This window comes from Mus pahari, chromosome 14, assembly GCF_900095145.1.
Source record: "Mus pahari chromosome 14, PAHARI_EIJ_v1.1, whole genome shotgun sequence".
NCBI classification, from domain to species: Eukaryota; Metazoa; Chordata; class Mammalia; order Rodentia; family Muridae; genus Mus; species Mus pahari.
In genome coordinates, this window is record NC_034603.1 from 28820127 (window position 1) to 28833970 (window position 13844).

The 13844-nt window shown below is 47.6% G+C and overlaps 2 protein-coding genes across 2 annotated transcripts in view; one reads left to right on the forward strand and one right to left on the reverse strand.

Moving 5' to 3' along the window:
• Positions 1-5986, reverse strand: part of Top3a (DNA topoisomerase III alpha) — a 37108-nt gene extending 31122 nt beyond the window's left edge. The window contains exon 1 of the mRNA XM_021212260.1: positions 5555-5986. Coding sequence (XP_021067919.1) covers positions 5555-5734 — 180 coding nt within the window. The 5' untranslated portion in view covers positions 5735-5986. The remainder of the gene's footprint in view (positions 1-5554) is intronic.
• A 165-nt stretch (positions 5987-6151) lies between these two features.
• Positions 6152-13367, forward strand: Smcr8 (SMCR8-C9orf72 complex subunit). The gene is made up of 2 exons (XM_021212241.2): positions 6152-9008; positions 12833-13367. The coding sequence occupies exons 1-2, from the start codon at positions 6655-6657 to the stop codon at positions 13284-13286; spliced, it is 2808 nt and encodes a 935-aa protein (XP_021067900.1). The 5' UTR covers positions 6152-6654; the 3' UTR covers positions 13287-13367.
• The last annotated feature ends 477 nt before the right edge of the window (positions 13368-13844 follow it).

Sequence of the window (13844 nt, forward strand, 5' to 3'; positions counted from 1 at the left end):
ATTAAATTTTTTAAAGATTTATTTATTTATTATATGTAAGTACACTGTAGCTGTCTTCAGACACTCCAGAAGAGGGCGTCAGATCTTGTTATGGGTGGTTGTGAGCCACCATGTGGTTGCTGGGATTCGAACTCCAGACCTTCGGAAGAGCAGTCGGGTGCTCTTACCCACTGAGCCATCTCACCAGCCCAGCTATTACTCTTAATTACTCTTAACTACCTCTCTAGCCCCTCGTTTTGTGTTTTTTGAAATAGGGTCTCACTATGTAGCCCAAATTGCCCTCAAATTTGTTTTCCTGATCAGTTTTCTGTATGCTGGGATAACTTCGTAACTGATCTTTAAGAAGGGTGCTAAGTCCATTCAACAGACAGACTTCAACAAATGATGCAGCTAGCCATATATCAAATAAATCGCCATATATCAAAATATATGAGATGGGACAGACTTTTTTTCTTTTAAAGATGTATTTATGCTTTAATCCCAGCACTTGGGAGCCAGAGGCAGGAGGATTTCTGAGTTCGAGGCCAGCCTAGTCTACAAAGTGAGTTCCAGGACAACCAGGGCTACACAGAGAAACCCTGTCTCGAAAAACCAAAAAAATAAAAAAATAAAAAAATAAAAAAAAAATAAAATAAATTATTTATTATATGTAAATACACTGTAGCTATCTTCAGACACTCCAGAAGAGAGCATCAGATTTTGTTACAGATGGTTGTGAGCCACCATGTGGTTGCTGGGATTTAAACTCAGGACCTCTGGAAATACGGTCATAACCGCTGAGCCATTTCTCCAGCCCAGAGGTGGGACAGACTTAATACAATATGGAAATATGAACTAAAGAAGTGGATCAAGGGCTGTTAAGATGGCTCAGTGGTTAAGAGTAGTGGCTGCTCTTCCAGAGGTCCTGAGTTAAATTCCCAGCAACCACGTGATGGCTCATGATTATCTACAAAGGGATCTGATGCCCTCTTCTTGCATGCAGGTATACATACAGACAGAGCACGCATGAAATAAATACACAAACAAGTAAATAAATGTGGGCCAAGGGGCTGGAGAGACAATAGTTAAGAGTACTGTCTGGGCTGGGTGTGGTGGCGCACGCCTTTAGTCCCAGCATTTGGGAGGCAGAGGCAGGCGGATTTCTGAGTTCAAGGCCAGCATGGTCTACAGAGTGAGTTCCAGGACAGCCAAGGCTACACAAAGAAAAACCCTGTCTCGATAAACCAAAAGAGTACTGTCTGCTCTTACAGAAAATCCAGGTTAATTACAGGCATCCACATGCCAGTTCACAATTGTCTGTGGCTGCAGTTCCACAGGGAACTCAATACCCTCACACAGGCATACATGCAGGCAAAACACCCTAATGCACATAATTTTTTTAAAAAGTGGATGAAAGACCACTAAAACTTTGGGTCAGCAAGATGGTTCTGAGGGTAAGGGTGTTTGCTGCCAAGCTTGAAAATCTGAGTTCAATTCCTGAAAACCACATGGTAAAGGAGAGAATTGACTCCCATACGGGTTCCTCTGACCTCTATACACATGCTGTAGCACATGTACATCCATACAGGCACAGATACAATACACGAATGAATAAAAATTTACACTATGAGACTCTCAAGAAAAAAATATGTGGGGCTGGTGAGATGGCTCAGCGGGTAAGAGCACTGACTGCTCTTCCAAAGGTCCTGAGTTCAAATCCCAGTAACCACATGGTGGCTCACAACCACCTGTAATGAGATCTGATGCCCTCTTCTGGTGCATCTGAAGTCAGATACAGTGTACTGATGTATAATAAATTATAAAAAAAAAAAAAAAGAAAAAAATACGTGCATACATTTTTCTGACACAAGATTTGACAATGACATTAAAATTGAACTAAGATACAGCTCAGTGGTAGAATAGTTGCCTAGCCTGTGCAAGGCTTGGAGTTTGCTGCATAGTCAAATTTCTCCAAAAAATGATAACCACATGGCCAACAGTTAACTGAAAATTAACTCAGTATCATTGGTCAATAAGCCTACACAGTATCGGGTTGGAGAGATGGATTAGCAGCTAAGAGCACTGACTGCTCTTCCAGAGGTCCTGAGTTCAATTCCCAGCAACCATATGGTGGCTCACAACCATCTGTAATGAGATCCGATGCCCTCTTCTGGTGTGTCTGAAGACAGCTACAGTGTACTCACATACATACAATAAATAAATCTTAAAAAAAAAAAAAAAAAAAAAAACCTAGCCAGGCGGTGGTGGTGCACGCCTTTAATCCCAGCACTTGTAAAGGAGAGGCAGGAGGATTTCTGAGTTCGAAGCTAGCCTAGTCTACAAAGTGAGTTCCAGGACTGCCAGGGCTACACAGAGAAACATTGTCTCAAAAAAAAAAAAAAAAAGGCTAAAATCAACAACACAGTATCTTCTCACACCTGCTAGGATGGTGTTAAAGTAAAATCAACCTGGAAAGCAAGTGTTTCTAAATCATGTGGGAAAACATTTGGTGATTCCTGAAAAAGTTAAAGGTAGCTACCACATATCCCAGCAATTCCACTCATAGGACACTCATAATCGTAACAGCTATTCAAACAGACACTTGCAAATCAGTTTGCAGCCAGTCCTAATTATAATAAACAAAAGTGACATGCCTTTAATCCCAGCACTTGGGAGGCAGAGGCAGGCGGATTTCTGAGTTCGAGGCCAACCTGGTCTACAGAGTGAGTTCCAGGACAGCCAGGGCTACACAGAGAAACCCTGTCTCGAAAAACCAAAAAAAAAAAAAAAAAAGACTGTGTTAAATAAATCCCACACAAAAGGCCTGCCTTTTATTCACAGGAAATGTTTAGAATAGGCAAGCCTAGGCCAGAAAGGGGATTAGATGTCCACCTTGTCAGACTTCTATAATCATACTGGAAGGTGGGAGCAGGAAGATCAAGATTTCAAGGCCTGGGTGTCTGGAGTTGGGCCATCTGCCTTCTGCTACTTCCTGGAACACTGAGCAACACTGAATTCAGTTTCAAGACCGTAGCGGTCTGTCTTTGGGGGGCAGGAGTCAGAATTCATGCTTCAATCTGGAGGAAGTATCTCACACCATTTAAGTGTGTAAAACACTGATGGCGCAGTGCTTAAGAGCGCTTGCTGCTCTTCCGGAAGAATACCCACACCAAGGGGCCCTTCCCTGCTTACAACTGCAGAGGCACCAGGGCTCTTTTCTAGCGTTCATGGGCACAAGCAAGCATGTGGTATGTGCTTGCACACTTGTGCACACACACATACAAACATACACACAGACACACACACGCCCCACATGATTATTCCATTTCAAAGAAAGAAAGAAAAAAAAAGTTATGGCCAGCCTCTACTACCTAGCAACTTTATGGTCAACCTCGGCTACATGAATGAGATTCTAACACAAAAACCCAACCCCCTACCAACAAAGATAGTAACTGTGGTGGCATAACAGAGCTAACAATGGTGCTTGCTCTTTTAAAGAAACAAAAGTTACCTTCTGGAACTAGACAGTATAATGGTCATACAACCCATACTTTACCACACTTAAGCTTGTAAGACATTCCTTCCAAATTGAAACATGAATCTCCCCAAAAGCCAAGGTCCTGGAACTGAGCTCAAAGTTCCAAAAAAATAACTAAGGATTGCAGAAGGCAGCAGGCCCAACTCCAGATACCCAGTGGTGCAGAGACCACAGACCTGGCAGTCAGACCAAACGGCTTATCTAAGGAAAACAGCTAACTTCCTCACTCTGCCCCAGACAAATCCCTCTCACCCACTCCCTATCGTTAGCTACAAAAATCCCACCTAAAGCAAGAAATATGTATTCTCTTGGACCCTAACCATTGTGTGCTGAGGTCCTGTGCCCTGGCCATGTCATCGTCAGAACTACAAACACCACATCCCTGGCATTAAATATCAATTGCTTTAGCTGTTTGAGGTCATCTAGTTTCTCATCTTTTATTTCTTCCTACAAACTTCACTCTCACTTATCCTTACAGAACAACACAAATCTCAAAATACGGCTGACTGGGGGCAAGACTGAACTCCAGAGCGATTGAGCGCCTTTCACTCTCTACCGCACCCCCACTGTCTCTCTGTAACTTGCCAGCTGGAGACAAGCTGGAGGACTGTCTTCTAGGACTGCCGGCCCTCGGAATAAAACACAGCTCTAAAGATTCCAAACTCCTCAATGGTATTGACAAAGCCGCAATAATCTCTTATTCCAGCTTTGGCAGTCTCATTACTGTAGGTGCCTTCTAAGTGCCGTGATGGTACAGTATTCAGAATCCCTGGCTTAGTTTACATAGTGAGTTCCAGGACAGACAGGACTACACCACAGAGGAACCCTGTCTCCAAAAACCAACCAACTAGCTATACAGAGAAAGAGAGAGAGTGGGGGAGAGGGAGAAAAAAAAATCCCTGGCCAAGTGTGTGTTTGTGTGTGTATGGGGGGGGGCACTCCTTAAAAAAGACATTTAAGGGGCTGGAGAGATGACTCAATAGTTAAGAGCACTTGCTACTCTTTCAGAGTACTTAGGTTCAATTCCCATATTCCACATAGTGGCTCACAACCATTTGTACCTCCGGATCTAGGTGATGTGATACCCATTCTGGCCTCGGTGGGCATACATCTGATACACAGGCATACATGTAGAGAAAACACCCATAGACATTTAAAAAAAAAAAAAAAAGGCATTTAAGCAGTAGTAAGGCTGGATGTCAGTCTAACCCCAGGACTTAGAAGGCAGAGGCAAACAGATCTCCATTGCTCAAGGCTAGCCTGATGTACTTAGCAAGTTCCAGGACAGCCAGGGCTACATCGTGAGACCCTGTCTCCAAAACAGAAAAGAAAAACTTATTACTCAAAGACATTTTTAAGAGGTGAAATTAGGGGCCAGCGCCTAGCTAACCTTGGCTCCCCCTTCCGGGTATTTCAAAACAGGAGGGAGCGGTCTGGAGATCCAACTGTTTGCAAAAAGGGAACAGTTCACAGGAAGGACCGCCCTCCAGCTGATGATAATGCAACAGTTCCTGGGGCTTTACCCTTCTCAGCTCCCTTTTCCTTTGTCAGGAGACAATCTTATCTTTCGTGTATCTTAGAATCAGTCTATAGGAAAAGTAATTCACTTCTCCTCTAGTTCCCAAAGCTAAGCGTTACCCCTAGAGTCTGCAGAAGGCAGGGACAGGATTCCGTAAGTAAGGCTTGAATGTCAAGTTAGAGGAGTTGGTTACCGGTTTCCAATACTACTGAACTTGTGATTGACCAAGGAAGAATTTTATAATACACGTTTTCTCACAATCGCTCCAGACCCAACGAAGAGAGAGCAATCCTCCACTGGCATTTGAGCCGACCGTGAGCAAAGGTCTATCAAATGCGTGAAAAGGTTTACAAGAGGCCTGAAGGCTGGAGAGAGCCCAAGGAGTGAGGGCGGCCGGGAGGGGAAAAGGCAAAATAGGCAAAACAGGCAGAGTCGCTTTCACCCGGGCTCCGGGTACATAACGCGCTGGCCGACTTTGTGGGCGTTCCTCGGGGAAGCAGAACCCAAGTGCTTCTTACCCGCCTCATACGCCCGTTGGACAGCAAGTCGGCGATTCCCTTGGCCGCGTCGTTTTTCTCCGCCACGCAGAGGACTTTTCGCACTCCTCGGAAGGCCACTTCCATGGCAGCGCGGGACAGGGCACGGCCTCCAGGCCGTCGCTGCCACTGAAACGCTAAGAGGGTGACCGGGACGATCATTCCCTAGGTCCTGCGCCAGCAGCAACACCACGGGTGCCCGTGCATGTTGGAGAACCCAGAGGAAAAGCCACGAGGAACTCTGAGAGCCACCTTAATAAGTGCACTTTTTCCAGGTAACGGCCGCCTGCATCAGAAACCCCACACGTCCGAGTCACGCTTAAACTCCCGCTCAGAGACAACTTCCGCCAACAGCCTTGAACTACAACTCCCAGAATGCCTCATGCCCTGGGCATGTTCATCCAGCACCGTTTCTCCTCCTCTCTTCCACCCCACTGTATTCTACTTTCCCTTTCTTTATGACAATGGGTAGTTAACGGGACTTGTCCTCCGGAAGAACTGATTGGCAGGCCCCCTTAAAAAGCGCCACTTACTTGGAAGTCTGTGTGGGCGTTTCCGGGTCACGCGACGCTGATGCTTGGGAGTCATGTGATACCAAGATGGCGGTGCCGCGGTAGCTTCCCTGGGACAGTACGGTCCTAGGAGCCGCGACAGTTTCTGCCCTTAGGTCGTGAGGAGACTCATTTGACTGGTTCTGCGGTAGCCCGTGGCGAGGATTAATGACCTGATCAGAGCTGGGACTGTTGATGTCGCCGGTAGGTTCCGGGGAGTGCTGGTGACTTAGGTTCAGGAACCTGGCGCCGGCCGGGCAAACGCTGGAGAATGGCCAGCCTCCGTCATCTGGACCTGCAGCTTGGGAGTTCATGAGGCTTCCCCAGGGCCTCACAGGTTCCAAACCTCGAGAGTCTGCGACAATTCCAGTTCTTCGTTGTGTGAGAGAGAGGGAAGTTTAGGATCCCCGGAAGTGCAAAGAAGGCCGTTCCAAGAACTTCGCTTTCTCATCCAGAGGCCTGACTCCCCCGCCGACTAACCCTGCATTATTTTCCATTTCCTCTCAATGTGCTCGCCATATTTCAGGAAATATGATCAGCGCCCCTGATGTGGTGGCCTTCACCAAGGAAGACGAATATGAGGAAGAACCTTACAATGAGCCCGCTTTGCCTGAGGAGTACTCTGTCCCTCTCTTTCCTTATGCCAGCCAGGGAGCAAACCCCTGGTCTAAACTGTCTGGGGCCAAGTTCTCCAGGGACTTCATCCTCATTTCCGAGTTCTCTGAGCAGGTGGGACCCCAGCCTTTGCTTACCATCCCCAATGACACCAAGGTTTTTGGCACTTTTGATCTTAATTACTTCTCTTTGCGGATTATGTCGGTAGATTACCAGGCTTCGTTCGTAGGCCATCCCCCTGGTTCTGCCTACCCCAAGTTGAACTTTGTGGAAGACTCTAAAGTGGTACTGGGAGATTCTAAGGAAGGGGCCTTTGCATATGTGCACCACCTTACCTTGTATGACCTGGAGGCCAGGGGCTTTGTGAGGCCCTTTTGTATGGCTTATATCTCTGCAGACCAGCATAAAATCATGCAACAGTTCCAAGAGCTTTCGGCCGAATTTTCCAAAGCATCTGAGTGCTTGAAGATGGGCAACAGGAAGGCATTCGCTGGGGAACTTGAAAAAAAGCTGAAAGACTTGGATTACACGAGGACAGTGCTACACACAGAAACCGAGATCCAGAAGAAAGCCAATGACAAGGGTTTTTATTCTTCTCAGGCAATTGAGAAAGCCAATGAACTGGCCAATGTGGAGAAGTCCATCATTGAACATCAAGATTTGCTGAGGCAGATCCGCTCATACCCTCGTCAGAAGATGAAGATACCTGACTTGCATACTGGTGATACAGAGCATACCCAGGATCAGGCTGACCAGGTATCCACTACCTCTAATCCTGAGGAGTCTGCTAATGCAGACCTTTATACCTGCAGACCGGCTTACACCCCCAAACTCATCAAAGCAAAGTCCACCAAGTGTTTTGACAAGAAGTTGAAGACCTTGGAGGAACTCTGTGACACTGAGTATTTCACTCAGACCCTGGCCCAGCTTAGCCACATTGAACACATGTTCAGAGGAGACCTGTGCTACCTCCTGACCAGTCAGATTGACAGAGAGCTTCGAAAACAACAACCCATAACGAATTTCCTCTTTGAAGATTTTGTAGAGGTGGATGACAGGATGGAGAAGCAAGAGAATGTGCCCTCTCAGCCTAGTCAGGACAGGCTGCCTCCCAAGCCTGTAGAAGAATGCCCCATTCCTAAAGTGTTAATTAGTGTTGGCTCTTACAAGTCCAGTGTGGAGTCTGTATTGATCAAGATGGAGCAGGAACTGGGAGATGAAGAGTACAAGGAAGTGGATGCAACAGAGGCACGTGGTTTTGACCCCCAAGAGAACCTGGACTACCTGGATATGGACATGAAAGGGAGCATCAGTAGTGGGGAAAGCATCGAGGTTCTGGGCACCGAGAAGTCAGCCTCTGTGTTGTCGAAATCTGACAGCCAGGCCAGCCTCACCGTGCCATTGAGCCCCCATGTAGTCCGTAGCAAAGCGGTCAGCCACAGGACAATCAGCGAGGACAGCATTGAAGTCTTAAGCACCTGCCCTTCTGAGGCCCTCATTCCTGACGACTTTAAGGCCAGCTACCCAAGTGCCATTAATGAAGAAGAAGCCTATGCGGATAATGAGGGGGCCATCCATTTCCGGGCAAGTGCCAGCTCACCAGAACTGGATGAGACTCAGGAGGGCAACTTGGAAAATATCCCATCCCAAATAGACTCCAGCTGCTGTATTGGAAAAGAGAGTGAAGGCCAATTGGTGCCTCTCCCAACCCCAGCCTACACTCTTTCTGATGAGGATGGTGTAGTGAGCATTCCCCCACAGCGCTACATTCAGAAGGACCAGGGGCTCCACGTGGACTTTGGAATGGAAAACACTGACCCTTCTCCCCGAGACAACAGTTGTGAAATGTTCCCAGCTTATGAGCTGGATCCAAGCTGCCTTCTGGCTAGCCGAGATGTTAGTAAGATGAGCCTGGATAACTACTCGGATACCACTAGCTACATGGGCAGTGTGGCCTCTGCCAGCTCGGACAGAATCCCCTCTGTACCTCCTGCTGGCCTATCCTCTGAGAGGCACAAAAAGAGAGCTGGCCAGAATGCCTTAAAATTCATCCGCCAGTACCCTTTTGCCCACCCAGCCATTTACTCCCTGCTCAGTGGGAGGACACTTGTGGTCCTTGGTGAAGATGAAACCATAGTCAGGAAGCTGGTAACTGCACTGTCCATCTTTGTTCCCAACTATGGCTGCTATGCCAAGCCGGTGAAGCACTGGATTTCTTCCCCTTTGCATATTATGGATTTTCAGAAGTGGAAGCTTATTGGCCTACAAAGGTAACTGGTTCCAGGAGGTGGGGAAGAGCCCTAAACATTACAAGATGAAGCAGGTTTAGGATCTGTGGACACTAAAAAGGAAAGCTTGCTTCCTAGACAGTGGCTAACCCTAATCAATATTCTTTCCTTTGGCAAATCACTCTTGATTCTGTTGCCTTCTCTTATCATAGGGCAGGGGATTCACAGTTGCTAAAAGATTGCCAATCCTGGCTCTTCCCCACTTGCATGTCAGAACTGTTTGGGAGAATTAATTTCCTTGTGTATGTGTGTGGTGCTATCGATAGAACCCAGGTCCTGCGCATGCTAGGCAGACACACTACTTATGATTTACATGCCCTGATTCGTGAATTCCCAGTCAGATTCTGATTCCATTTGTCTGGAGTAAGAACAGCAGTCTTAGTCCAGTGAAGTCAGAGAATAGCTGGACTTGAAGATCTTATGCTCTGATTCCAGGTCACAATGGTGTAAAGGATTGTGGCTGTCACTGTGGAAGATATAGAACTCCAATAACTTATACTCTGCTGTTCTATTTGCCCTGAAAGTGAGGAGTCAAAAGAGCTTGTCCTTCCCTTGTTTGAAATCCCTTCAGAGTTATGGTGCTAGCCTATCAAGCCTCATTCACATAGATATTTAGGTAGGTCATTCCTGTGTTCCAAGAAAATAGGAAAATAAAGTTGACTTAGTGAATAGACCATTTGCAGTGGTCATTGTATGGTCACTGCCCAGTGCCTGAATTACAAAGCAATCCAGCCATGTTGACTCTGGCCTCCATCCTGTCACTGTGCCACCAGCTTAGCCAACCTGAGCCAGTTTCCTTTACTGCAGACAGCTGGCAAGTCTGTTTTATGATAGCAGATTCCTGGTCTGTACAAGTGTGCACCCTCTTAAAATGAAGGAGGCAGACAAGGCCACAGATTTCAGCGAGATGCCCTTGAAATGACAGTTGACTCACTGCACAGAATCTCAAGTGGTGAAGTGTCTGCTAGCATATGAGATACCATGTGAGTATCCTGCTGAGGGACGCAAATGCTACGAATGTTTCTGCACAAGTGTCAGTGCCTATGCACTGATTGTGCCCCAAAGGATGACTTACCGGGGGTCAATGAGGAGCCAGAAGTGGCATGGCAATAGGTAGGTCACAGCTAATCCAGAGAAGCCCTGGGGAAGTGAGGTGAAGACCTTCAGAGGTGTGGTTGCAGAGGGAGCTGTAGGGGACTGCTGCCACCCTCACTGCAGTGGATTTGCTGGGTACCTCTCCTGTGCAGGGGTTGCCCTGTGCTTACCTTATGCCTTATGGAGCTATAGAAGGGCCCAGATTGGGAGTGTGTTATTTTAGAACAGTACCTGGCCTTAGAGTTGATTTGCTGTGAGGCCAGTCTAGGCTATATTAGCAAGACAGAAGCTGTAAAAAAAAAGTGAGAGAATTGCTTTTGTGTAGTGGCTCTCTTGTCCACAGAGCTGTGAGCTGGGTTCATCTAGATCCTCCAGTCTTGGCTTCACCTGGAACTGCTCAAATAAAGGTTTTAAAGAATCTCACCTTGAACCCCAAGCTTCACTGGCCCTTGGTTCTTTTCACCTATACAGGCCTTCTGCCTGGAAACAGGGTTGGAGTAACCTATGGTGGTTATGCCATCATTTTAAATTAAATGCCAGGGAGAAATGTGTGGCTTGATAAACAGTGAGAAGGTCAGGAATGATGGGTAAGCAGGACCCAGTTCTAATAGAAGAGTGTGTGTGACAGAGGCTTAGGCAGAGTCCTAGCCGGGTGACCTCAGACTCCTTGTGGCCTCCCTGATTTGGATGGCAGCAGTCTGGGTTTGGAAGAATAGGCTGTGTTCACCGAAATGTAACCCAGAGTCTGGGGCCTGGTTGTGTATTTGGCTTCCTGAGTGAGGTAGAATGTTGTGGGAAACAGAAACAGAAGAACTTAGAAGGAGTCAGCATCTTGCCACCACTGGGAGTAAAGGAATGCTAATGCTGAATTTCATGAAATGGCCTAAACTGTACATCACAACAGAGATGGAGGGTCAGACAGGTAGGAACTAAGGCTGAGCCTAGTAAGGAGAGGAGCTGCACTTGCTAAGCTCAGGGTTTGCCTGGGACCCCCAGTAGGAGTAAAGGCAAATTAAATGTGATCGAGAAGCTGGTGTGGAGACTGCAAGGCCCCTGGTTGGGGTGTGGTGGGTGCTATAGGGAAGCCATTGAGGCACTAGCAGTGGCAAGAGGGTAGTCCTGAAGAAGACGCTCTCTTTAGAGTTTTTACTGTCCTCATGAACTACCCTGTTCATGAGGACCCAGTTCTCCCTTGTTCATGGGGTGTGCTGTATACCCAGTGCCACTGGTTCAGGGTTTAGGGCCTATGTAGGTCTTGCCATGGTCTTCAGGCCTTTCACAGTCACTAGCTCCCACTCGGGTCTAATTTGCCCACAAGAAGACAACACTCTAGGATGACACTGTAGGACCTTCATCGTAGTCTCAGGTCCCAGCTCAAGGCTTGGTTATGTTGTAGGTGCTTAATTAATCATTATTAAATGCAACAAGAAGGGAAAAATGGTTCCAGTGGCTTTTCTTGTTGTATAGTACCATGTCTTATATAAGCCCTAAATATGTAAAATCCTGTGAGACCAGTGGTTAATGCCTACTTTTGTGGAAAGACTGCTTTTTTGGAGGGAGTGGGAAGGGAGGGTGTATTTTTGTCTTTGGTTTGTTTGTTTGGATTTTGTTTTTTTTGTTTTTTTGTTTTTTTTTGAGACCGGGTTACTCTGTGTAGTCCTGGCTGCCCCGGAACTCACTCGATAGACCAGGCTATCTCAAACTTAAAAAGATCTGCTTGCCTCTGTCTCCCAAGTGCTGGGACTAAAGGTGTGCGCCACCTCTGCCCAGCTGGGAAGACTGCTCTAAAGGAGAGGGTTTTTTTGTTTTGTTTTGTTTTCTTGTGTTGCTGGAATGGAAACGAGGGCCTGTGCATGGCAGGCAAATGGTCTACCTACTCGAGCCCTACCCTTGAGTAAGGCTGTTCTTACTGGGAGTGTTTTGTTTTGTTTTTAGAAGTTTATTACAGATTCAAAGGTGGGAATTTAAGAGGGGGTCAGAGCACTATGCTTTCTGAACTAGACATGAAGATCAGCTGTATGGTGGGCAAGCAGCCAGCTGACAGGGAGGGGGACATTGGAGTGAAGCTAGGGAAAACAGGAGGAACTTAGGCCTTTTTGACTTGGGACTCAGAAACTTGAGGGAGGTTTTCGAGAACAGCCTCAGGAGGCTGAGCACTTTGCCTGTTCCACTTCACCCCTTGGAACACACACTGCTGGGTAGTAGGGACCTAACCCAAGGGAGATGCAGCCCAAGGCCCCTAGAACAGAGAATTCGTTAGCAGTCACCATATCGGCTGGGTGTGGGCTCAGAGTGGTAACAGTGGTAGCTGTACCCCACTGCAGGCCAGGCCCCATCCTTAGGTGACTTATTTTGTCCCTCTGGTTACCCCACGAAGAATGGGGACAGTGAGAAGTGGAGATGAGGCTCAGAAAGGGTAAAAGATTAAATGAACTAATATCCCAGAGATGAGGGAAGCCCAAGTGGAATTCCAGGGCGAGCGCCGGGCAGATAATTCTGGAATACCACTGGACATTTGGCTCGGTATGTGGAACATCCATTTAGTAATGATGCTTCGGAGACCATAAGGAGTTGCATTGTTGAGGGCTTTGAGGACCAAAGCACTTGATGAGTGTGAGTTAGTTTGTGGATGGTGAGCTTAATCTCTTAAGCAGCTGCTCCCATTTTTCTAACCCTTGCCTATTTTTCTGACCTTGGCCTATCTTTTTCAGAGTGGCCTCTCCTGCCAATGTGGGTACCCTCCATACCCTGAGCCGTTACAGCCGCTATACAAGCATCCTGGACCTGGACAGCAAGACCCTACGCTGTCCCCTGTACAGGGGCACACTGGTACCCCGCCTGGCTGACCATCGCACTCAGATCAAGCGGGGCAGCACATACTACCTTCACGTCCAGAGCATGCTCACCCAGCTCTGCTCCAAGGCATTCCTCTACACCTTTTGCCACCACTTGCATCTGCCCGCCCACAGTGAGGAGACACAAGAAGCAGTGGCCAGCAGACAAACCAGCTTCCTAAAGCTAACCCTGGGACTCGTGAATGAGGACGTCAGAGTGGTCCAGTACCTGGCTGAGCTGTTGAAACTACATTATATGCAGGAGTCACCCGGGGCCACTCACCCACTGCTCAGGTTTGACTACGTCCCCAGCTTTTTGTACAAAATCTAAGGGTTCCAGCCACTGTGACCAAGACCTGTGACTCAGGGCATGGGGAGCGAGAAGGGTTGGTGTGACTAAATGGTTGCCTGACCTGGAGTGTTGAGCCTTCTGGTGTCAGCAGGAAGGAAACAGGTGGCAGTTATAGTTCCAACATAGCCCTGGGCAGTGTGTGAAGTTGGCTGAGCACAGGTGGCACCTGGCCCTCCAGAGGTGGCCGGAAAAACAGTAGCAGCTGCTCTTGGTTCATTAAGGAAGTAGCTCCCAAATAAGGGGGTGTCCTTAATTTTCCAAGGGTCTGAAAGCCCCAGACTGTGGCACTGGGAAAGATGAGGCTCAGTAGCCAAAGCCCAAATGACATCTGAGTGGCACAATCAGCTTGGGCGCTGTGACGATATGGTGGGAAGCAGGACAGCCGTCGCCTCCATCTACCTCTACCAAGGCCCGTTACTTGGCATCCTGGAGCCTGATAACCGAGGGGAGGCTCCTGAACAAGGCCACGGAGGAACAGTGCTCTGGTCAGCTGCAGAGACACATCTGGGCTACGAGGGTTGCAGACCACAAGCAGCT